At 31.4% G+C, this 25658-nt stretch overlaps 1 protein-coding gene across 1 annotated transcript in view; it reads right to left on the reverse strand.

Annotated features, from left to right (window-relative positions):
* Window positions 1-25658, reverse strand: part of Eip78C (Ecdysone-induced protein 78C) — a 310196-nt gene that overhangs the window by 274495 nt on the left and 10043 nt on the right. The window contains exon 2 of the mRNA XM_074120117.1: window positions 14616-14686. Coding sequence (XP_073976218.1) covers window positions 14616-14686 — 71 coding nt within the window. The remainder of the gene's footprint in view (window positions 1-14615; window positions 14687-25658) is intronic.

Here is a 25658-nt window from a genome sequence, read left to right on the forward strand (position 1 = left end):
GAGATTAAATTTTAGACGTTTTCTGTCACGTTTCGAATACGGTGAAAATTCAAACGTTTATATCTCTTTTATTATTTCTCAGAATTCTATGATTTCTTTACCGAATTGTAGAGAATACGTAGTTGTATAACTGGCACAAATTGCAATGTTCTATAGATATTAGTTAACGAGATATTAAAGAGTTAATTTTGGTGGTATTCAAATTCATTCAAATTTCAAACGTTTATATCTCTACTTGTATTTGTCAGATCTAAATGACTTCTTTACGGAAATGTAAAGAAAAGTTAGTTTTATATGTGGTATAATGGCAATGTTTTAGTAATAAAAGTCAATGAGATTTTTGAGCTTAAGTTTTAGACGTTTTCTGTCCCGTTTCGAATACGGTGAAATTTCAAACGTTTATATCTCTTTTATTATTTCTCAGAATTCTATGATTTCTTTACCGAATTGTAGAGAATACGTAGTTGTATAACTGGCACAAATTGCAATGTTCTATAGATATTAGTTAACGAGATATTAAAGGTTAAATTTTGGAAGTATTCAAATTCATTCAAATTTTAAACGTTTATATCTCTTCTTGTATTTGTCAGATCTAAATGACTTCTTTACTAAAATGTAAAGAAAAGTTAGTTTTATATGTGGTATAAATGGCAATGTTATAGTGATAAAAGTCTACGAGATTTTTGAGATTAAATTTTAGATGTTTTCTGTCCCGTTTCGAATACGGTGAAATTTCAAACGTTTATAACTTTTTTCGTGTTAATGAGTATTTAATGAATTCTTTACCGAATTGTAGAGAATACGTAGTTGTATAACTGGCACAAATTGCAATGTTCTATAGATATTAGTTAACGAGATATTAAAGAGTTAATTTTGGTGGTATTCAAATTCATTCAATTTTCAAACGTTTATATCTCTTCTTGCATTTGTCAGATCTAAATGACTACTTTACGGAAATGTAAAGAAAAGTTAGTTTTATATGCGGTATGAATGGCAATGTTTTAGTGATAAAAGTCTATGAGATTTTTGAGATTAAATTTTAGATTTATTCTATCCCGTTTCGAATACGGTGAAATTTCAAACGTTTATATCTCTTTTATTATTTCTCAGAATTCTATGATTTCTTTACCGAATTGTAGAGAATACGTAGTTGTATAACTGGCACAAATTGCAATGTTCTATAGATATTAGTTAACGAGATATTAAAGAGTGAATTTTGGTGGTATTCAAATTCATTCAAATTTCAAACGTTTATATCTCTTCTTGTATTTGTCAGATCTAAATGACTACTTTACGGAAATGTAAAGAAAAGTTAGTTTTATATGTGGTATAAATGGCAATGTTTTAGTGATAAAAGTCTATGAGATTTTTGAGATTAAATATTAGACGTATTCTATCCCGTTTCGAATACGGTGAAATTTCAAACGTTTATATCTCTTTTATTATTTCTAAGAATTCTATGATTTCTTGACCGAATTGTAGAGAATACGTAGTTGTATAACTGGCAAAAATTGCAATGTTCTATAGATATTAGTTAACGAGATATTAAAGAGTTAATTTTAGTGGTATTCAAATTCATTCAAATTTCAAACGCTTATATCTCTTCTTGTATTTGTCTGATCTAAATGACTTCTTTACGGAAATGTAAAGAAAACATAGTTTTATATGTGGTATAAATGGCAATGTTTTAGTGATAAAAGTCTATGAGATTTTTGAGATTAAATTTTAGACGTTTTCTGTCACGTTTCGAATACGGTGAAATTTCAAACATTTATATCTCTTTTATTATTTCTCAGAATTCTATGATTTCTTTACCGAATTGTAGAGAATACGTAGTTGTATAACTGGCCCAAATTGCAATGTTCCATAGATATTATTTAACGAGATATTAAAGAGTTAATTTTGGTGGTATTCAAATTCATTCAAATTTCAAACGTTTATATCTCTTCTTGTATTTGTCAGATCTAAATGACTTCTTACGGATATGTAAAGAAAAGTTAGTTTTATATGTGGTATAAATGGCAATGTTTTAGTGATAAAAGTCTATGAGATTTTTGAGATTAAATTTTAGACGTTTTCTGTCCCGCTTCGAATGCGGTGAAATTTCAAACGTTTATATCTCTTTTATTATTACTCAGAATTCTATGATTTCTTTACCGAATTGTAGAGAATACGTAGTTGTATAACTGGCACAAATTGCAATGTTCTATAGATATTAGTTAACGAGATATTAAAGAGTTAATTTTGGTGGTATTCAAATTCATTCAAATTTCAAACGTTTATATCTCTTCTTGTATTTGTCAGATCTAAATGACACCTTACGGAAATGTAAAGAAAAGTTAGTTTTATATGTGGTATAAATGGCAATGTTTTAGTGATAAAAGTCTATGAGATTTTTGAGATTAAATTTTAGACGTTTTCTGTCCCGTTTCGAATGCGGTGAAATTTCAAACGTTTATATCTCTTTTATTATTTCTCAGAATTCTATGATTTCTTTACCGAATTGTAGAGAATACGTAGTTGTATAACTGGCACAAATTGCAATGTTCTATAGATATTAGTTATCGAGATATTAAAGAGTTAATTTTGGTGGTATTCAAATTCATTCTAATTTCAAACGTTTATATCTCTTCTTGTATTTGTCAGATCTAAATGACTTCTTTACGGAAATGTAAAGAAAAGTTAGTTTTATACGTGGTATAATGGCAATGTTTTAGTGATGAAAGTCTATGAGCTTTTTGAGATTAAGTTTTAGACGTTTTCTGTCCCGTTTCGAATACGGTGAAAAATCAAACGTTTATAACTTTTTTCGTGTTAATGAGAATTTAATGAATTCTTTACCGAATTGTAGAGAATACGTAGTTGTATAACTGGCACAAATTGCAATGTTCTATAGATATTAGTTAACGAGATATTAAAGAGTTAATTTTGGTGGTAATCAAATTCATTCAAATTTCCAACGTTTATATCTCTTCTTGTATTTGTCAGATCTAAATGACTTCTTACGGAAATGTAAAGAAAAGTTAGTTTTATATGTGGTATAAATGGCAATGTTTTAGTGATAAAAGTCTATGAGATTTTTGAGATTAAATTTTAGACGTTTTCTGTCCCGTTTCGAATACGGTGAAATTTCAAATGTTTATATCTCTTTTATTATTTCTCAGAATTCTATGATTTCTTTACAGAATTGTAGAGAATACGTAGTTGTATAACTGGCACAAATTGCAATGTTCTATAGATATTAGTTAACGAGATATTAAAGAGTTAATTTTGGTGGTATTCAAATTCATTCTAATTTCAAACGTTTATATCTCTTCTTGTATTTGTCAGATCTAAATGACTTCTTTACGGAAATGTAAAGAAAATTTAGTTTTATATGTGGTATAATGGCAATGTTTCAGTGATAAAAGTCTATGAGATTTTTGAGATTCAGTTTTAGACGTTTTCTGTCCCGATTCGAATACGGTGAAAAATCAAACGTTTATAACTTTTTTCGTGTTAATGAGAATTTAATGAATTCTTTACCGAATTGTAGAGAATACGTAGTTGTATAACTGGAACAAATTGCAATGTTCTATAGATATTAGTGTACGAGATATTAAACAGTTAATTTTGGTGGTATTCAAATTCATTTAAATTTCAAACGTTTATATCTCTTCTTGTATTTGTCTGATCTAAATGACTTCTTTACGGAAATGTAAAGAAAAGTTAGTTTTATATGTGGTATAAATGGCAATGTTTTAGTGATAAAAGTCTATGAGATTTTTGAGATTAAATTTTAGACGTTTTCTGTCCCGTTTCGAATACGGTGAAATTTCAAACGTTTATATCTCTTTTATTATTTCTCAGAATTCTATGATTTCTTTACAGAATTGTAGAGAATACGTAGTTGTATAACTGGCACAAATTGTAATGTTCCATAGATATTAGTTAACGAGATATAAAAAAGTTAATTTTGGTGGTATTCAAATTCATTCAAATTTCAAACGTTTATATCTCTTCTTGTATTTGTCAGATCTAAATGACTTCTTTACGGAAATGTAAAGAAACGTTAGTTTTATATGTGGTAAAATGGCAATGTTTTAGTGATAATAGTCTATGAGATTTTTGAGATTAAATTTTAGACGTTTTTTGTCCCGTTCCGAATACGGTGAAATTTCAAACGTTTATATCTCTTTTATTATTTCTCTGAATTCTATGATTTCTTTACCGAATTGTAGAGAATACGTAGTTGTATAACTGGCACAAATTGCAATGTTCCATAGATATTAGTTAACGAGATATTAAAGAGTTAATTTTGGTGGTATTCAAATTCATTCAAATTTCAAACGTTTATATCTCTTCTTGTATTTGTCAGATCTAAATGACTTCTTTACGGAAATGTAAAGAAAAGTTAGTTTTATATGTGGTATAAATGGCAATGTTTTAGTGATAAAAGTCTATGAGATTTTTGAGATTAAATTTTAGACATTTTCTGTCCCGTTTCGAATGCGGTGAAATTTCCAAACGTTTATATCTCTTTTATTATTTCTCTGAATTCTATGATTTCTTGACCGAATTGTAGAGAATTGGTAGTTGTATAACTGGCACAAATTGCAATGTTCTATAGATATTAGTTAAAAAGATATTAAAGAGTTAATTTTGGTGGTATTCAAATTCATTCTAATTTCAAACGTTTATATCTCTTCTTGTATTTGTCAGATCTAAATGACTTCTTTACGGAAATGTAAAGAAAAGTTAGTTTTATATGTGGTATAATGGCAATGTTTTAGTGATAAAAGTCTATGAAATTTTTGAGATTAAGTTTTAGACGTTTTCTGTCCCGTTTCGAATACGGTGAAAAATCAAACGTTTATAACTTTTTTCGTGTTAATGAGAATTTAATGAATTCTTTACCGAATTGTAGAGAATACGTAGTTGTATAACTGGTACAAATTGCAATGTTCTATAGATATTAGTTAACGAGATATTAAAGAGTTAATTTTGGTGGTATTCAAATTCATTCAAATTTCAAACGTTTATATCTCTTCTTGTATTTGTCAGATCTAAATGACTACTTTACGGAAATGTAAAGAAAAGTTAGTTTTATATGTGGTATAAATGGCAATGTTTTAGTGATAAAAGTCTATGAGATTTTTGAGATTAAATTTTAGACGTTTTAGGTCCCGTTTCGAATACGGTGAAATTTCAAACGTTTATATCTCTTTTATTATTTCTCAGAATTCTATGATTTGTTTACCGAATTGTAGAGAATACGTAGTTGTATAACCGGCACAAATTGCAATGTTCTATAGATATTAGTTAACGAGATATTAAAGAGTTAATTTTGGTGGTATTCAAATTCATTCAAATTTCAAACGTTTATATCTCTTCTTGTATTTGTCTGATCTAAATGACTTCTTTACGGAAATGTAAAGAAAAGTTAGTTTTATATGTGGTATAATGGCAATGTTTTAGTGATAAAAGTCTATGAGATTTTTGAGATTAAGTTTTAGACGTTTTCTGTCCCGTTTCGAATACGGTGAAAAATCAAACGTTTATAACTTTTTTCGTGTTAATGAGAATTTAATGAATTCTTTACCGAATTGTAGAGAATACGTAGTTGTATAACTGGCACAAATTGCAATGTTCTATAGATATTAGTTAACGAGTTATTAAAGAGTTAATTTTGGTGGTATTCAAATTCATTCAAATTTCAAACGTTTATATCTCTTCTTGTATTTGTCAGATCTAAATGACTACTTTACGGAAATGTAAAGAAAAGTTAGTTTTATATGTGGTATAAATGGCAATGTTTTAGTGATAAAAGTCTATGATATTTTTGAGATTAAATTTTAGACGTTTTCTGTCCCGTTTCGAATACGGTGAAATTTCAAACGTTTATAACTTTTTTCGCGTTAATGAGAATTTAATGAATTCTTTACCGAATTGTAGAGAATACGAAGTTGTATAACTGGCACAAATTGCAATGTTCCATAGATATTAGTTAACGAGATATTAAAGAGTTAATTTTGGTGGTATTCAAATTCATTCAAATTTCAAACGTTTATATCTCTTCTTGTATTTGTCAGATCTAAATGACTTCTTTACGGAAATGTAAAGAAAAGTTAGTTTTATATGTGGTATAAATGGCAATGTTTTAGTGATAAAAGTCTATGAGATTTTTGAGATTAAATTTTAGACATTTTCTGTCCCGTTTCGAATGCGGTGAAATTTCCAAACGTTTATATCTCTTTTATTATTTCTCTGAATTCTATGATTTCTTGACCGAATTGTAGAGAATTGGTAGTTGTATAACTGGCACAAATTGCAATGTTCTATAGATATTAGTTAAAAAGATATTAAAGAGTTAATTTTGGTGGTATTCAAATTCATTCTAATTTCAAACGTTTATATCTCTTCTTGTATTTGTCAGATCTAAATGACTTCTTTACGGAAATGTAAAGAAAAGTTAGTTTTATATGTGGTATAATGGCAATGTTTTAGTGATAAAAGTCTATGAAATTTTTGAGATTAAGTTTTAGACGTTTTCTGTCCCGTTTCGAATACGGTGAAAAATCAAACGTTTATAACTTTTTTCGTGTTAATGAGAATTTAATGAATTCTTTACCGAATTGTAGAGAATACGTAGTTGTATAACTGGTACAAATTGCAATGTTCTATAGATATTAGTTAACGAGATATTAAAGAGTTAATTTTGGTGGTATTCAAATTCATTCAAATTTCAAACGTTTATATCTCTTCTTGTATTTGTCAGATCTAAATGACTACTTTACGGAAATGTAAAGAAAAGTTAGTTTTATATGTGGTATAAATGGCAATGTTTTAGTGATAAAAGTCTATGAGATTTTTGAGATTAAATTTTAGACGTTTTAGGTCCCGTTTCGAATACGGTGAAATTTCAAACGTTTATATCTCTTTTATTATTTCTCAGAATTCTATGATTTGTTTACCGAATTGTAGAGAATACGTAGTTGTATAACCGGCACAAATTGCAATGTTCTATAGATATTAGTTAACGAGATATTAAAGAGTTAATTTTGGTGGTATTCAAATTCATTCAAATTTCAAACGTTTATATCTCTTCTTGTATTTGTCTGATCTAAATGACTTCTTTACGGAAATGTAAAGAAAAGTTAGTTTTATATGTGGTATAATGGCAATGTTTTAGTGATAAAAGTCTATGAGATTTTTGAGATTAAGTTTTAGACGTTTTCTGTCCCGTTTCGAATACGGTGAAAAATCAAACGTTTATAACTTTTTTCGTGTTAATGAGAATTTAATGAATTCTTTACCGAATTGTAGAGAATACGTAGTTGTATAACTGGCACAAATTGCAATGTTCTATAGATATTAGTTAACGAGTTATTAAAGAGTTAATTTTGGTGGTATTCAAATTCATTCAAATTTCAAACGTTTATATCTCTTCTTGTATTTGTCAGATCTAAATGACTACTTTACGGGAATGTAAAGAAAAGTTAGTTTTATATGTGGTATAAATGGCAATGTTTTAGTGATAAAAGTCTATGAGATTTTTAGATTAAATTTTAGACGTTTCTGTCCCGTTTCGAATACGTGGAAATTTCAAACGTTTATATCTCTTTTATTATTTCTCAGAATTCTATGATTTCTTTACCGAATTGTAGAGAATACGTAGTTGTATAACTGGCACAAATTGCAATGTTCTATAGATATTAGTTAACGAGATATTAAAGAGTTAATTTTGGTGGTATTCAAATTCATTCAAATTTCAAACGTTTATATCTCTTCTTGTATTTGTCAGATCTAAATGACTTCTTTACGAAAATGTAAAGAAAAGTTAGTTTTATATGTGGTATAAATGGCAATGTTTTAGTGATAAAAGTCTATGATATTTTTGAGATTAAATTTTAGACGTTTTCTGTCCCGTTTCGAATACGGTGAAATTTCAAACGTTTATATCTCTTTTATTATTTCTCAGAATTCTATGATTTCTTTACCGAATTGTAGAGAATACGTAGTTGTATAACTGGCACAAATTGCAATGTTCTATAGATATTAGTTAACGAGATATTAATGAGTTAATTTTGGTGGTATTCAAATTCATTCTAATTTCAAACGTTTATACCTCTTCTTGTATTTGTCAGATCTAAATGACTACTTTACGGAAATGTAAAGAAAAGTTAGTTTTTTATGTGGTATAAATGGCAATGTTTTAGTGATAAAAGTCTATGAGATTTTTGAGATTAAATTTTAGACGTTTTATGTCCCGTTTCGAATACGGTGAAATTTCAAACGTTTATAACTTTTTTCGCGTTAATGAGAATTTAATGAATTCTTTACCGAATTGTAGAGAATACGAAGTTGTATAACTGGCACAAATTGCAATGTTCTATAGATATTAGTTAAAGAGATATTAAAGAGTTAATTTTGGTGGTATTCAAATTCATTCTAATTTCAAACGTTTATATCTCTTCTTGTATTTGTCAGATCTAAATGACTTCTTTACGGAAATGTAAAGAAAAGTTAGTTTTATATGTGGTATAATGGCAATGTTTTAGTGATAAAAGTCTATGAGATTTTTGAGATTAAGTTTTAGACGTTTTCTGTCCCGTTTCGAATACGGTGAAAAATCAAACGTTTATAACTTTTTTCGTGTTAATGAGAATTTAATGAATTCTTTACCGAATTGTAGAGAATACGTAGTTGTATAACTGGCACAAATTGCAATGTTCTATAGATATTAGTTAACGAGTTATTAAAGAGTTAATTTTGGTGGTATTCAAATTCATTCAAATTTCAAACGTTTATATCTCTTCTTGTATTTGTCAGATCTATATGACTACTTTACGGAAATGTAAAGAAAAGTTAGTTTTATATGTGGTATAAATGGCAATGTTTTAGTGATAAAAGTCTATGATATTTTTGAGATTAAATTTTAGACGTTTTCTGTCCCGTTTTGAATACGGTGAAATTTCAAACGTTTATATCTCTTTTATTATTTCTCAGAATTCTATGATTTCTTTACCGAATTGTAGAGAATACGTAGTTGTATAACTGGCACAAATTGCAATGTTCTATAGATATTAGTTAACGAGATATTAATGAGTTAATTTTGGTGGTATTCAAATTCATTCTAATTTCAAACGTTTATACCTCTTCTTGTATTTGTCAGATCTAAATGACTACTTTACGGAAATGTAAAGAAAAGTTAGTTTTTTATGTGGTATAAATGGCAATGTTTTAGTGATAAAAGTCTATGAGATTTTTGAGATTAAATTTTAGACGTTTTATGTCCCGTTTCGAATACGGTGAAATTTCAAACGTTTATAACTTTTTTCGTGTTAATGAGAATTTAATGAATTCTTTACCGAATTGTAGAGAATACGTAGTTGTATAACTGGCACAAATTGCAATGTTCTATAGATATTAGTTAACGAGATATTAAAGAGTTAATTTTGGTGGTATTCAAATACATTCTAATTTCAAACGTTTATATCTCTTCTTGTATTTGTCAGATCTAAATGACTTCTTTACGGAAATGTAAAGAAAAGTTAGTTTTATATGTGGTATAAATGGCAATGTTTTAGTGATAAAAGTCTATGATATTTTTGAGATTAAATTTTAGACGTTTTCTGTCCCGTTTCGAATACGGTGAAATTTCAAACGTTTATATCTCTTTTATTATTTCTCAGAATTCTATGATTTCTTTTCCGAATTGTAGAGAATACGTAGTTGTATAACTGGCACAAATTGCAATGTTCTATAGATATTAGTTAACGAGATATTAATGAGTTAATTTTGGTGGTATTCAAATTCATTCTAATTTCAAACGTTTATATCTCTTCTTGTATTTGTCAGATCTAAATGACTTCTTTACGGAAATGTAAAGAAAAGTTAGTTTTATATGTGGTATAAATGGCAATGTTTTAGTGATAAAAGTCTATGAGATTTTTAATATTAAATTTTAGACGTTTTTTGTCCCGTTCCGAATACGGTGAAATTTCAAACGTTTATAACTTTTTTCGTGTTAATGAGAATTTAATGAATTCTTTACCGAATTGTAGAGAATACGTAGTTGTTTAACTGGCACAAATTGCAATGTTCTATAGATATTAGTTAACGAGATATTAAAGAGTTAATTTTGGTGGTATTCAAATTCATTCTAATTTCAAACGTTTATACCTCTTCTTGTATTTGTCAGATCTAAATGACTACTTTACGGAAATGTAAAGAAAAGTTAGTTTTATATGTGGTATAAATGGCAATGTTTTAGTGATAAAAGTCTATGAGATTTTTTTAGATTAAATTTTAGACGTTTTCTATCCCGTTTCGAATATGGTGAAATTTCATACGTTTATAACTTTTTTCGTGTTATTGAGAATTTAGTGAATTCTTTACCGAATTGTAGAGAAATCTTTTTTTTAAAAAAAAACTGGAATACTGGCTCTTTCTGGAAGAAATTTTTAAAAACATTAATATTGAAAAGGTCAATTTACTAAGAAAAATTTACACATCGATTTCTTGCCAATAATTTGTTTTCTGTTTTATAGGAGCTTAACCCAAAATCTTTACCAAAATCAACTCAGATTAGAGTAGTGGTAATAAAAAAAAATTTACTTAAGATGTGTGGGTTTTAAAACTTAATTATCTGAGGATGAGTTACTACATCTAGCAATACTCTACAGAGTTGAGTTAATTCTGCCTGACAAACACCAGATGGAACATCAGCCTCATATACAATATGTTTGCTTCTTTTTCTTGATATGTTCTTCAGGATTCGTTTTGTAAACACAGCAAAGAAGCTGTACGTACTCTGTATGAAGGTTACAGAAGCATCTCATTTCAGTTCAAAGGAAGTTAACTGTCAGTTAGCGATTACAGTAAGAAGAGATGGAAATTCCATTAAAGATATCTAATTTTATTATTATGTATATACATATCCACAAACCGGGGATTAAGATAATCCTAAAACTGACAATTTTTTTTTTCTGATTGGTGCGAGGATAGCGAAAGGAACTCATCCTCAGAACGTTTTGGAGAAGATTCTATAATGCTGCTCCCCCACTGTTAATCTGCACTTTCCGCAGCTGCGACATGCGATCCATATCAATATCGGATAAATGGCACTAAAGATGGACGATGTTTGAAAATGAAGCGTCAAAAACTGCATCACACTCGTTAAAAATTCCGCAGTTTAGTAAAATTCGCTTGACCGGAAGTAGCCCAAGCCACCTGATAGAATTAATTTTCGTAAGTTTTACTACTTCCGCTTGCATACTTACTTCAATCAAAACATTTTCCGTAATTTTCTCAACTGAAATAAAATCACAAACTCTCTGTCTCTCTATCTCATCCACCTTGCTTGCTACTACATAAGTTATTATTTGCACTCTGTTTACAAATTCAACTCTGAGAGGCATCCAAGGCCTCTCTTGATATAATCGATTAAAAGTGTATATACTACATCGAGATTACCAAAATCGATAGCTCGCACAGGCAGTGATGATAAAATATTAAGCAATCAATCTAGTGAATTAATACGAACTACGGCTTTCCGTGAAACAGAGAGAGAGAGAGAGACAGAAAGCGTGATTTGATCGATTGAAATATGATTTGAATATTTTCAAAAATTTTTATAATAAAGCCTGAGCGAGATGTTTATTTAAAACTTTTAATACCAGCTGTTTTAAACAGCCACTGCCTCGCCAATTGAAGCAAATCAGCTGACCAGAAGTACAGATTAATAAAAACAGATTTTTGTTAACTTTTTAGTTTTTGGGGATAAATAAGGGCGCTCTTTCCTGCAAAGTTACATTTCAGTATAATGGACGGTTAATATTGTAATGTTGCATTTAATACTAGCTTATTAGACTTCCCCTTAATACTGTTCCCAAAGTTCGAACCCACAAATGATCTTCAATCACTGAACGTTTAAATTCATATTTAATTCTTACCAACATAATACAGTTTAAAACCATACATTACACTGAAATGTAATTTTACAGGGAAGTGAGCCACCTATCTTTTCATCAAAAACTGCCCTAAAATTGATATTTAAAAAAAAAAGTGATGAAAAAAAAGATAAAAATCGATTTATCGATTTATTAAAATTGCTGAATTCCGGGCAAATGATTTCCTTTTACAAAATTTGACAATTTTTTTTACCCAAAAAATGACAGTAAAATATAAAAATGGCGCTTTAAAAAAGAAGCCATGCCACAAAAACCCTCTCTCAGAAATGTCCTAAATCAAATTTTCCGGGTGAAAAAAAAAAAAAATTTACAAATAAAAGTTACGGATCTATTTTTCCAAATTTTCCACAACAATGATTAAAAAAAAAAAGTTGGACTCCAAATTGAACGATTTTTTTTTTAGATCAAAAACTTTATTGTGGACGTTATTGCGGACATTCTATATATTGTGGACATTATTGTGGACATACTTTATCGTGGACATTCTTTATCGCGGACATTCTTTATCGTGGACATTATTGTGGACATTCTTTATAGTGGAAATTATAGTGGACTTTCTTTATCGTGAAAATTAATGTGGACATTCTTTATTGTGGACAATCTTTATTGTGGACATTCTATATATAGTGGACATTCTTTATTGTGGACATGCTATACATTGAGGACATTCTTTATTGTGGACATTCTATATATTGTGGACATTCTATATATTGAGGACATTCTTTATTGTGCACATTATTGCGGACATTCTTTATCGTGGACATTATTGCGGACATTCTATATATTGTGGAAATTCTTTATTGTGGACATTCTATATATTGTGGACATTCTTTATTATGGACATTCTATATATTGTGGACATTCTTTATTGAGGACATTCTATATATTGTGGAAATTCTTTATTGTGGACATTCTATATATTGTGGACATTCTTTTTTATGGACATTCTATATATTGTGGACATTATCGCGGACATTCTTTATTGTGGACATTATTGTGGACATTCTGTATATTGTGGACATACTTTATTGTGGACATTCTATATATTGTGGAAATTCTTTATTGTGGACATTCTATATATTGAGGACATTCTTTATTGTGCACATTATTGCGGACATTCTTTATCGTGGACATTATTGCGGACATTATTGCGGACATTCTATATATAATGGACATTCTTGATTATGAACATTCTATATATTGTGGACCTTCTTTATTGAGGACATTCTATATATTGTGGAAATTCTTTATTGTGGACATTCTATATATTGTGGACATTCTTTATTATGGACATTCTATATATTGTGGACATTATCGCGGACATTCTTTATTGTGGACATTATTGCGGACATTCTATATATTGTGGACATACTTTATTGTGGACATTCTACATATTGTGGACATTCTTTATTGTGGACATTCTATATATTGTGGACATTCTTTATTGAGGACATTCTATATATTGAGGAAATTTTTTTTTTTTTTTGTATTCAGTATTTTCATCCATTTAGGTCGCTTAATAAACCCTTTTAAAATGTTAACAATATCCCACACACACACACCATATGCATACGTCATGAAAGACATATTAAGCAGTAGAGCGTTTGATAAATGTACATTTACATGACAAATGTCGTGTCACAATTTCTATCTTGGTATATTCCACATAAATGTTCATGTACATTATTTACATTATGTTTTAGCGATAGAACAGACGAGCTTTCCTACAAAACCAATATGGAAATTATGTTTCAGACAAAAACTTGTTTTTCAATTTATCTACAATTTCATTTCCACACAAATAGGTATTAATTTTTTCTATTGCCTATTTATTATCTATTGTGACGCTACAATTGTCGCGGCGAGTCGTGGCTGCCTCCCTAATGAGTATCCGCTATCCTGTTCTATCGAGTGATTATAGGCGATGATCACAAAGCTAATTTTGACCACATTTATTCACAAATATTTTTTAAAATAACAACTTTCTCATTCTCTGGAGACTTACAAAAAAAAAGGCGTATTTCCTGTGGAAATTATAAATCGATAATCTGTACTATTTGCAATAAGTACTTCCTCTAAGTATATTTAAGCACCCACCATAGTATGAGATAAATGGATCCACTTAATATTCTAAAAACTAACTTTAACGTTTTCAAAAAAAAATAAAAGTATCGTACAACAACAACAACTATATGGAAGAGGAATTTTCTAGAATGATGTTTTCAATTTTCCAGGCTCTTTAATGAAAAGTTCTGGAAAATATATAATAATAATAACAGAAAGAAAAGTTTCCCTTCTTGGGAAACTTCATGGAAATAATTAAATATTAAATAAGTTTTCACAAAAACTTTGTGTACTGTGTTCATATAAATTAATTTGTTGTGTAGCCTCGTTTGGTTTATTAAAGGAACAAACGTGGTTTCAGTAATTACTTTTGTTTTAGTATTTTATTTATTTTCCATTTAGTAATTTATTTTATTGAATTTATTTTTCTTTAAAATTCTAAAGAGAAAGAAAAAACATTTATTATGATCAAAAAAATGTTATTGTTAAATATTGTTAAAATAAAATGTTTAGTGTGGGGCCCCCCTCCTTAAAAGTTATGTCTAAAATATTTCTGTTTACTAAAAAAACAAAAATGAACATTTTTGTAAAACTGACCTGTTTGTCTGATGACACCATTATCTGGACTGAGCGTTTCCACGGGGCTTTCTGGATCTTCTTTTTTCACTCTGGAAAATTCAAGAAATATTTTTATAAAGTCAAGATCAAATAAATAAAATTATTATTTAAAATACTTATTTAAAAGGTGCCACGATAGCCGAGCGGTTAAGAGAAACTAGACCCGCAATGCTAAGATGTATTGTTGGTTTAGTGGGTTCAACTCCCTGTGTCTAGGCCTTGGATGTTATTTATGGTTTAATATGAGAATTTTATATTGTTAGGCGGTTAAGAGACTAGACCCGCAATGCTAAGATGTATTGTTGGTTTAGTAGGTTCGATTCCCGGTGCCTAAGCCTTATATTTTATTTAATGATTTAATATGAGAATTTTATAGTAAAGTATGTTAGGCGGTTAAGATATTAGACCCGCAATGCTAAGATGTATTGTTGGTTTAGTAGGTTCGATTCCCGGTGTCTAAGCCTTGGATTTTATTTAATAGTTTAATATGAGAATTTTATAGTAAAGTAAGTTAGGCGGTTAAGAGACTAGACCCGCAATGCTAAGATGTATTGTTGGTTAGAAGGTTCGATTACCGGTGTCTAAGCCTTGGATTTTATTTAATGGTTGAATAAGAGAAATTTATGGTAAAGTATGTTAGGCGGTTAAGAGACTAGACCCGCAATGCTAAGATGTATTGTTGGTTTAGTGGTTTCGATTCCTGGTCTAGGCATTACTTTTGAAGGAAACTTATAAATCCCAGAACAATTGATTTTAAAAGGAAAAACACCGAGACTCGATGACCTCCATCAATATTTTGCACTTAAATTTTAGCATGATGAAATAGATGTTTTGAAATTTCTTACGTCATACATAGGATCCGTCATATCAGCTCCTTCTCCTCTCCCCCCCAAACGGTTAATGAAGGTTTAATGTGATTATTACATCAACGTCACCCATTTCTTGTCACATATCCAGGTTTAATGTGTATCATTACCAATGCCATATATTGACCACTGACAATGACATATTACCAAGGTCAGTTATAGCTTTGGCTATCTGTTGGACATGTTTCAAAGCCTGCCGGAATCAAATCAATCTTATAGAACTGTCTCACGATATACATCTGTCAGAACCGGTAATATCTGGGGGCTTTGTTTCTTAAGTTTAAATGATGACAAATATTTCTCAAGCGGTAATTCTCTTCTTGGGGATAAAATAAAAGTTGTAGATTAACATAAATTTTGTTCCAGGCAGATTAAGGCCATTTTGAAACACAGCTAATATGTTTCGAAAATCGTTAGTCAACTTAAGTGCTCGTACATTGTGATATAGGTGTTATATAGTTCATTTTGAGGGCCAAAAGTTTGACCCAACAAGTAGAAGGATATTTATCAATAAATCCAAAAATATGCATATAAATAACCTCAAAAAATATGACAGCAGCATTAATATTTAAATATACGAGTATTTTATGTTTTTTTTTCTACTGGCTCTGCAGTACCGAAGGCAGTGAAGCTGACAGAAATAGCAGATGTGATATAAGTGGCGGTGGCAGGAAAAATAAAAAATAAATAAAAACCATAGAATAAAGGATGAACAGCTTAATGGACAATAAAAATCTATATTTAAAATCCCGGAATTTAAGCACATATTGTATATAAACTCTTGGATGTATATATAAACTAAGAGGAGTGTGTTTGTATGTTTCCTGATACTGGGTGGACATGTATAGGTAATGGAATATATACATACACATCAAAATGATGTGGTAAATATGACGTATGATATGTGGAGAATGACGTCACCATATAAAATGTCAGCTCTTACTAATACTACTAACAGAGTTTTATCTTATTCGTAGACTTTTTTTTTCTCACTCATTCTCTTTCATCAAACGCTTTCTTAATTTTCTCCTTTCTTCCCTCAAAGGATTTTGAAACTAAACCAACAATACATCTTAGCATTGCGGGTCTAGTCTCTTAACCGCCTAACATACTTTACTATAAATTTCTCGTATTAACCATTAAATAAAATCCAAGGCCTAGTCTAGGGAATTTGAACCCACTAAACCAACAATACATCTTAGCATTGCGGGTCTAGTCTCTTACCCGCCTAACATACTTTACTGTAAATTTCTCATATTAACCATTAAATAAAATTCAAGGCCTAGACCAGGGGATTTGAACCCACTAAACCAACAATACATCTTAGCATTGCAGGTCTAGTCTCTTAACCGCTCGGCTGTATTTTTCATTTTTAGTAAAAAATTATATTTTTTAATGACTCGTTTTTAAGGTATTCTGAGGAGTGCTTGGAGATAATTTGCCTCCCCAGGGCTTTTTCGAAGTAAAGATCAGATTTGAATTGATTTTAAACACCTGGATGATGTTTTAGTAAAAATTATAATCTAATTTTAAAACTCACGAGTTTGTATAAATAAATGTTTAAAATTGAACCTCGTGAATTTAGTAAGAGAAGGTCGCGTGAATGTTTCACATCAGAAACTTCTTTTTTTGTTTCATTGAAACAGACAGACATATCTACGGAAGGAAGTTAATAAATGTATTGATGCAACAGTTTGGAATCGATCTGTTTTGTTGGCAGTGTGCGTGTTGTATGTGAGGGTTGATGTATGATGTGGGTACATCCACATGTAGTGCAGTGGGTTTGCTGGGGGTGGAGGATAGATGCTGGCTGCTACGTAGCCTTGCCTCCATATCACAAACATATAAAACCACTTTAGCCTCAGTACGTCCTGTCTAAATGCTATACACCCCCGTACACATACCCAAACCGACAGACAGACACCAGACATGTCTAAACAGGATTGGGTGATGGGTAGAGATGGTGGCCGGTGAAGATGGCACATTCCATATCATCTATACACTTACCATCTCCAAAACATGCGTACGTACGTACATGTACACTCACACACACACACACACATATATATATTCACTGTTATTACTACCTACGTTAATTCTACTACTTTGAAATTCAGTTGACAATGTCAGCGCGCCATACGTACGCGCGAGAGATTCTATATATATATATTACGTAGTGAATGTATGTAGCTTATATAGATCCACATTTAGAATTTGACCAAAGAAGTGGAAAATCGAAACTAGTTTAGAAAATGTGTTTCAATTCATAACCAATCTGGAAAATGGACTAACAGAAGCCGAAATAAGCAGAAATTCCACGGATACTCCAGCCTAGCAAAACAAACAGCACAAACAATGCTGACTAAATGAATAGAATCTAAAAAATATTTAGATTTGTGAATCTACAAATAGGCCATTATGGTGGAGTACGATGCATGGCATTGTGCATGGGATGAGTATCTTTATCAAGGACGAAGCCTTCGAAGTACCTAAGCCCCGCAGAACGGAGTAAAGTTTCATTTAATGACTAGGGATGGCGTGGACTTCTCTAGAAAGAGTGCTTACGAGTCGTTGGAAAAGGAAACATTCCAACTGCCAGTTCACGGATTGGGGATGATTTCCTTAATCACCCTGGTAACCAGGATCTCTCTCTCTCTCTCTCTCTCTCTCTCTCTCTGTCTCGTGAAACCTCCCAAGTTTCTTGATTGAGGAAAATGCGAGAGTTGCATTTGTCATCAGGAGATTTTTTGTCTTCAAAACACCTGGTTTGCTTTAAAAAAAATAATAATTGCCTATTTTTTCAGGGGGGGGGGGTTTACGTCCAACTACCAAATTAAATGTCGTGGACGGAGGCGACTAGCAAACATACTTTGCTACCTGGTTTGCTTAATTTGGGAAAGACGTCCTGAAAACAACTGGAAGCATAGAAAATGTGCACTACCAACGATTTTTCCTTGTCTTTTATCCCACCATCGCTGTCTGGGATTAACCTGCCTGGACGGTTAAGGTATTAGGAACGGGATATACATTACCTTGGATATACCTGCCATATTACTTTTGGGAGAGTCTTTTTTTGGCACGGAGGGCCATGTAGGAGGCAGGTATGTTCAAAAAATTCAGGGATTTCCAATGCTGCCGGCACTCGCTTTTCCTTCTAGAGCTCCAGGGCATGATTATCCGAATCTTGGGGCGGGTGTTGGTCCTTGAGCGTAGCGTTTGTAATTGGGAGATCCCTAGTTCGAATCCCGCGAATGACTACTTTTTATTTGTTAGAAAAAAATTGTTTGTAGTAAAGTATGTTAGGCGGTTAAGAGACTAGACCCGCAATGCTAAGATGTATTGTTGGTTTAGTGGGTTCGATTCCCTGTGTCTAGGCCTTGGATTTTATTAATTGATTTAATATGAGAATTTTATAGTACAGTATGTTAGGCGGTTAAGAGACTAGGCCCGCAATGCTAAGATGTATTGCTGGTTTAGTGGGTTCGATTCCCAGGTCTAGGCCTTGGATTTTATTAATTGATTTAATATGAGAATTTTATAGTACAGTATGTTAGGCGGTTAAGAGACTAGGCCCGCAATGCTAAGATGTATTGCTGGTTTAGTGGGTTCGATTCCCCTGGTATAGGCCTTGGATTTTATTTAATGGTTAATATGAGAAATTTATAGTAAAGTATGTTTGCTAGTCGCCTCAGTCCACGATATCTAATTGGTAGTTGGACGTTAAGCCCCGCCTGAAAAAATAGTCGATTACTTTACTTTTACTTTAATCTGAATTTGCCAGGGATAAATACACAGTACCACTGTCTGGCTATCAAGGAGATAAACCCTCTGGAAATGATTATCCTTCATCTTATGATCTCAGCAAACAGATACTGGAAGCCCCACCCATTCCTTTCCATCCCTTAGAATTTGTTGAAAAGTTTAGAAAAAGCGGAGAAGGCGGAGACTTTTCAGAAAAACAATTCTATTGTACTTTATTATGGAAAAATTGGCAGTGACAACTTTAAAAAAAATTGCAGGATGAAGAACTGAATGGAATTATTCACATTTGGGAGTTTTTAATCAAGAAATACTGACAAGATTTAATCATATTAAGTTTTGAAAACTTCATTATAGTTCAATGAATGAGTGAATAATTAGTGCTTGCAGAATGATAGGGTGAGAGCTTTAATTTAGTGCAAAGCAAGCAAAGCTTGTTTACCCAATAAAGCTGAACTCTAAAGCTGTCCCTTTTTTTTTTGTTACAGACAAGCTCTCTAGAGCTTACTTTTCGAAATGTAAACAATATCAAGCTCGTCGGGGTGTTTGGAGTGGAATCCTTCAGAAGATGAGATCATGAAGAAGATACAATAAAAAGAAATCAATTGAAAACATTCTTGTACTGATATTGATTTATTATTGACGTTCTTCTCTCTTCTTTGCTTACTTTTTCTCACTCCAAGGAACAAAAGATTTTATAATTAAGCCAATTTTCTACTTTTAATTTTCACTTTGAAGTATTACGCTTTTTTTTTTTATATCCATTGAGCCTGCCATCTATCAGTCAAGATGCGCAATTCCAAACCCAAAACAATAAAATTACTAAGTAGACCACGGTGGCCGAGCGGTTAAGAGACTAGACCCGCAATGTTAAGATGTATTGTTGGTTTAGTGGGTTCGATTCCCCCTGTCTAGGCCTTGCATTTTATTTAATGGTTAATGTGAGAGTTTAACAGTAAAGTATGTTTGTTAGTCGCCTCCGTCCACGACACCTAATTTGGTAGTTGGACGTAAAGCCCGCCTGAAAAAATAGGCAATTACTTTACTTACTTAGTTACTAAGGTGGTAAATGTTTGGTTAATATACGTCAATAAATCCTTCAATCCGATTTTAGGGCTAATTCAATAAATCTAGAAGTGCCACTTCTGAATGAATAAATTTTTCTTTAGATTTTCTTGAAAATTATTGCAACGATTTTGCAACGAAATTTGGTGCATTAATTGCAAAAAATCTAAATCTAAAATTATTATTTGAAGCGTGAAAAAAAAAAATCAAATATTGGCACTTTGGGGCTAAGAGTGGTGGGCAGGTAAACCTCTGAAGTGCAATTGTTTTGTTGAAATGCAGTACTTTATCACTTGCACAATATTAATTTAAATTAAACACTTATTATGAGTAATAAAAGTTAGGTACTAGAGGAATAATGGACAACCGTAAATGTCCATTTGTGATTTGGATTACTCTTCGTTGAGTGTACATTTTATTGAAATTTGAGAGTAGTGTGGAATCTAAATTTCGAGTTTACGTTTGTTAAGGGAAGTACTACGAAAGGTTGTGGCTCCTGCTATGGTCTAATTTATAGTACGAAGTCTAATGGAGTTAGAATTTATTGCATCTAAATTTTCTGGTATAAAAAGCATTGTTAAAGCGTCCAGGCTAACATCAACACACAGCTGTGTTGCGGGTTTAGTCGTACCCAGTATACTGGCTTTTCTATTCTCCTGTTTATTAAGGGGCAAAGAAATTGTCATTAAAAACTAATTTCTATATTATTTTTGAGCTCCTACTATAGACTAATTTACAGTACGAAGTCTAATGGGAGTTACGTCAGAATTTATTGCAAACTGGATTCCCATTTAAATATTCTGATATACAAAGCATCATTATTAAAGCGTTCAGACTAACATCAACACACAGCTGTGTTGCGGGTTTAGTCGTACCCAGTAAACTGGCTTTTCTATTCTCCTGCTTATTAAAGGGCAAAGTAAACTATCTTTAAGAACTAATTTCTATTTTATATTACACACATTGTTAACTTGTATTAAAACAGGTATAATAGGTAAATAATTAAAGTAATGTAGGAACTAATTTCTCCTATTTCCCTTAAGGCCACATACGTACATACATACTCCGGCCCCCAGGCGTACTTCAAAACCAACTTGGCACAGAAGCAATGGCAAAACTTAGAACTTTAACAAGTTTGTGTGTTAAGTACACCCAACTTCTCGTACTATAACTCCCGTTTTCTAAACTATTACCTCCCCACCCATCCCTACAATACTATAACACCATTTTAAACATCGCTAACATTGATTTGATTTAATTTAATTAAGTGCTAGAATCAAGTTTAATTTTCACATTTACTAAACTTTCTGAGAGAGTAGAGAATTCTATCTGTACAGCTTCACAGGTGGATAGTTTAGGTAGTATTCTAATACTGGTCTGTAATAACTATTTCTCATATCATTACAACAACGTAACTATTGCCTTTTTCTCTTACTGTAATAAGTAGAATTATTTTCAAGAGATTTCACCAGAGATATAAGACCATGAGAAATCTCTGATAATGAAAAAGTCGTGAACATTCATAAGAATTTTTCATTAATTAAGAGTTTATTAATGGGCAATTTTCGCGTAGCCTGAAAAAACTGTTATTAGTGAATAATATTAATGAAAGAAAATCTGGAAAATTGAAGTAAGAAAAAGTCGTTGAAGTGTTTACACCTGATTTTTCTTTTGAAAAGTTTTAAGTTTTATCTAATAACTTGTAGAAAAATTAATCACCTGTCAATTATAAAATATTATTATAGAATCTATCTACGTGAAAAAATTGTATGGAAAAAAATGAAAAATTCAGATATTAATAATTGGAGATCTAGGAAGATAATAAGTAAGGCTGACTCCTTCTACCCCAGCCTATCCACTTAAAAGGGCTCTCAGCTTAATATAGAAAATAAACTATTAATCTTGATTAAACCAAAGACGATCTAATTTATGTGCAATGGAAGATTAAACAAAGTTGGTGTAAGTGAATGAAAATGAGAAAATTCAGTCATCAATTATTCTCAGGCAAATAGATTAGAAAGGAAATGAAAATTGAAAAAAGGAAAAGTCTGCTAGAAAATAATCACTTCTTCAAATTTATGATTGTAAATTTTTGAAATTTATGATTGTAAATTTTCTTTAATATTTCATTTTAATAATATAGAACTATTCATTATTTTGAAATAATAAACTTTGAAGAAAAGTTTTACGTATCACTCTCTTTCTTTTTTCTAAGTTGTGCCACTGAACAAAAACTTGGAAAAATTTTTTGAAAGAAAATTCATAGATTGTACATAATGAGGAAAATTTGAAATAAAGTCAAGTAATTGCCTATTTTTTCAGGCGGGCTTTTCGTCCAACTACCAAATTAGGTGTCGTGGACGGAGGCGACTAGCAAACGTACTAGCCCTAGACACCAGGAGTCGGACCCACTAAACCAACAATACATCTTAGCATTGCGGGTCTAGTCTCTAACCGCCTAACATACTTTACTATAAATTTCACATATTAACCATTAAATAAAATCCGAGGCCTAGACCGGGGGAATCGATCCCACTAAACCAACAATACATCTTAGCTTTGCGGGTCTAGCCTATAACAACCTAACATACTTCACAATAAATTTCTCATATTAACCATTAAATAAAATCCAAGGCCTAGACACCGGGAATCTAACCCACTAAACCAACAATACGTCTTAGCAATTCGGGTCTAGTCTCTTAACCGCTCGGCTACCGAGGCGCCTTATTTATTTAGACGTTAGATTAGATGTTAGACGATTTGGTGTCAAATTTTAGCGTCCCCCCGCTAAATTCTCGGAGTGCTTAAATATTGCCAAGATTTATTTAGAATAGTTTTCTGATCGTTTCCATCTACATGCTCCCGCCTCCTTAGCGCATGCTCACTAGGGAGGTCTTTAATCTAAATTAGATTAGAAAAGAATGTAGAATACAGAGAATTTAAGTAGTACTTTCGCTGCGTCGATATTTCTATCTTAGATTTTTTTTTTTTACCACAGTAAGCCTTTTTACTAAACCTTATTTGTCTTAGTATATTTACTCTAGACAGTAATGTAAAAAAAATCTTACCAAGTAAAAGTAAGATAAATAAATGAAAATTCTGGGCAAAGAGAATATATTAATTTTTCCCCATTTCTAAGAGATTTTCATCGCCCTCATGCTGTATGTTTTTTAGACTAAAGGAACTTATTCTAAAAGTGAATTTCCAAGTATGTACGAGAACACATTACAAGTGGGAAATAGATTTTCATAATTTTCCTTTGTAATCGTACTTTTACAGAAAACCAAAAACACAATTATAATATGAATATTCACATGTGAGTCAATTAACGCTGTTGTACGTATAATTATATAGAACTATTTTTTTTTTTTTTTTTAATATGGTTGACTTCAATATTAATTACATATTAAATAAAAACGATTCTATTCTAAGAGAGTAACGCTATTGTTTGAATAAGTGACATCACTAGAATCACACAAGTTTTTCAGGCAAAATCCATAAACCTAACGGTTACGTCATGTACATCATGGTATTTCAAAATAAAATCAGACCCGCAATGCTAAGATGTATTGTTGGTTTAGTGGGTTCGATTCCCTGTATCTTGGATTTTATTTAATGGTTAATATGAGAAATTTATAGTAAAGTATGTTAGGCGGTTAAGAGACTAGACCCGCAATGCTAAGATGTATTGTTGGTTAGTGGGTTCGATTCCTTGTGTCTAGGTCTTGGATTTTATTTAATGGTTAATATTTATAATAAAGTGTGTTAGGCGGTTAAGAGACTAGACCCGCAATGCTAAGATGTATTGTTAGTTTAGTGGGTTCGATTCCCGGTATCTAGGCTTTGGATTTTATTTAATGGTCAATATGAGAAATTTATAGTAAAGTTATGTTAGGCGGTTAAGAGACTAGACCCGCAATGCTAAGATGTATTGTTGGTTTAGTGGGTTCAATTCCCGGTCTTGGGCCTTGGATTTTATTTAATGGTTGATGAAAGAAATTTGCAGTAAAGTACGTTTGCTTGTCGCCTCCGTCCACGACACCTAATTAGGTAGTTGGACGTAAAGCCCGCCTGAAAAAATAGGTAATTACTTTACTTTACAAGTAGAGTTTTTTTTCACAGGGAAGATTGGCACATACAATGGGTGCATCAGTGAAATGGTTCAGAATATAACATTTATGGCAACAGTAAAATGGCATTGGGGTAGGAAAAAGGGAATAAGAAATCATCCAATCGAAGAAATTGGCAACGATTCAGAATCTGTAGTGAAGTCGTTCAATGGAGTGTGTAAATGGAACGACCAAGAGAAGAAATTGATCGGTATGGTTCCCTTGGTACTGGGCCATAGTACCCACATAACCCACGTGGTGATGGAATGGGTACCATGTTTTTAGTAGCAAGGGAGGGTGGGTAGGGGTGGACAAGATCTATCCAGAGCCAACTGAGTTAACGGTTCCCTTAGAATTATCAACTATAACTACCGGATAGTACTGTAGGGATATATATATACTGGAGCTACATAACTAAACTTTCCCAACCCTTCTGTGGGGAATTACGTCATCTGCGGAAGAGCCGGCCCTAAAACTGTGTCATCAGTGTGATTAAGCCGAGCATTAAGGGAGGAAGTTATAACTGAAGAGTGTGAGGGAAGAGAGAGAGTAGGGTTTCTGTAGTAGCTGTTCTCTTGCTAACACAGACTCAAGGTTATTCCAATGAATTATCGCCCTTTTTTGAACAAAAAAGTATCTTTAAAATATAGGGCATAATCTCGGTCATAAGTGAAATGTTTTTTTTCAAACTACACATATCAAATAGATTTCGAGAAAAACTTTACCAAGACGGCATTTTACAAAAATTGTTCTTGTTTTTATTGTTGCCATTTTTCTCTTTTGTAAACAACGTGGCGACTAAACGAATGTATCGATTTACATGTCATTCGATTCAAAAAATTTTTTAGATGTAGATGTGCCATTTGGGGATCTGGACTTTAGTTAGAAATTTGTAAGAGAAATTCTTGACGCACAAAAATCACGTTTTTATATTCGGTAGAGCACACATTTAGTTTTTTCCGGTGAAAAGAATCGATCCTGGAAAATTTGATAAATTGCAATGCTTTCTACGTCAGAGTGTAATGCTTAAGTAAAAATCGTAAAAAGACTAATTGAATTTAATGTAAAAACTTTTCTAAAAAATTCAATCGATTTAACCATTAACTATGCCCAAAAATGTGTCCGCTACTATAAGTTAACATTCTAAATATGGCCACCAGAGGAACGGAAGTTGAGGTGAAAATCCAGTATAGTGGTAATCAGTGGCTGAGGTATGAGGATAA

This window comes from Rhodnius prolixus, unplaced genomic scaffold, assembly GCF_049639745.1.
Source record: "Rhodnius prolixus isolate KJV_2025 unplaced genomic scaffold, Rpr scaffold_2, whole genome shotgun sequence".
NCBI classification, from domain to species: Eukaryota; Metazoa; Arthropoda; class Insecta; order Hemiptera; family Reduviidae; genus Rhodnius; species Rhodnius prolixus.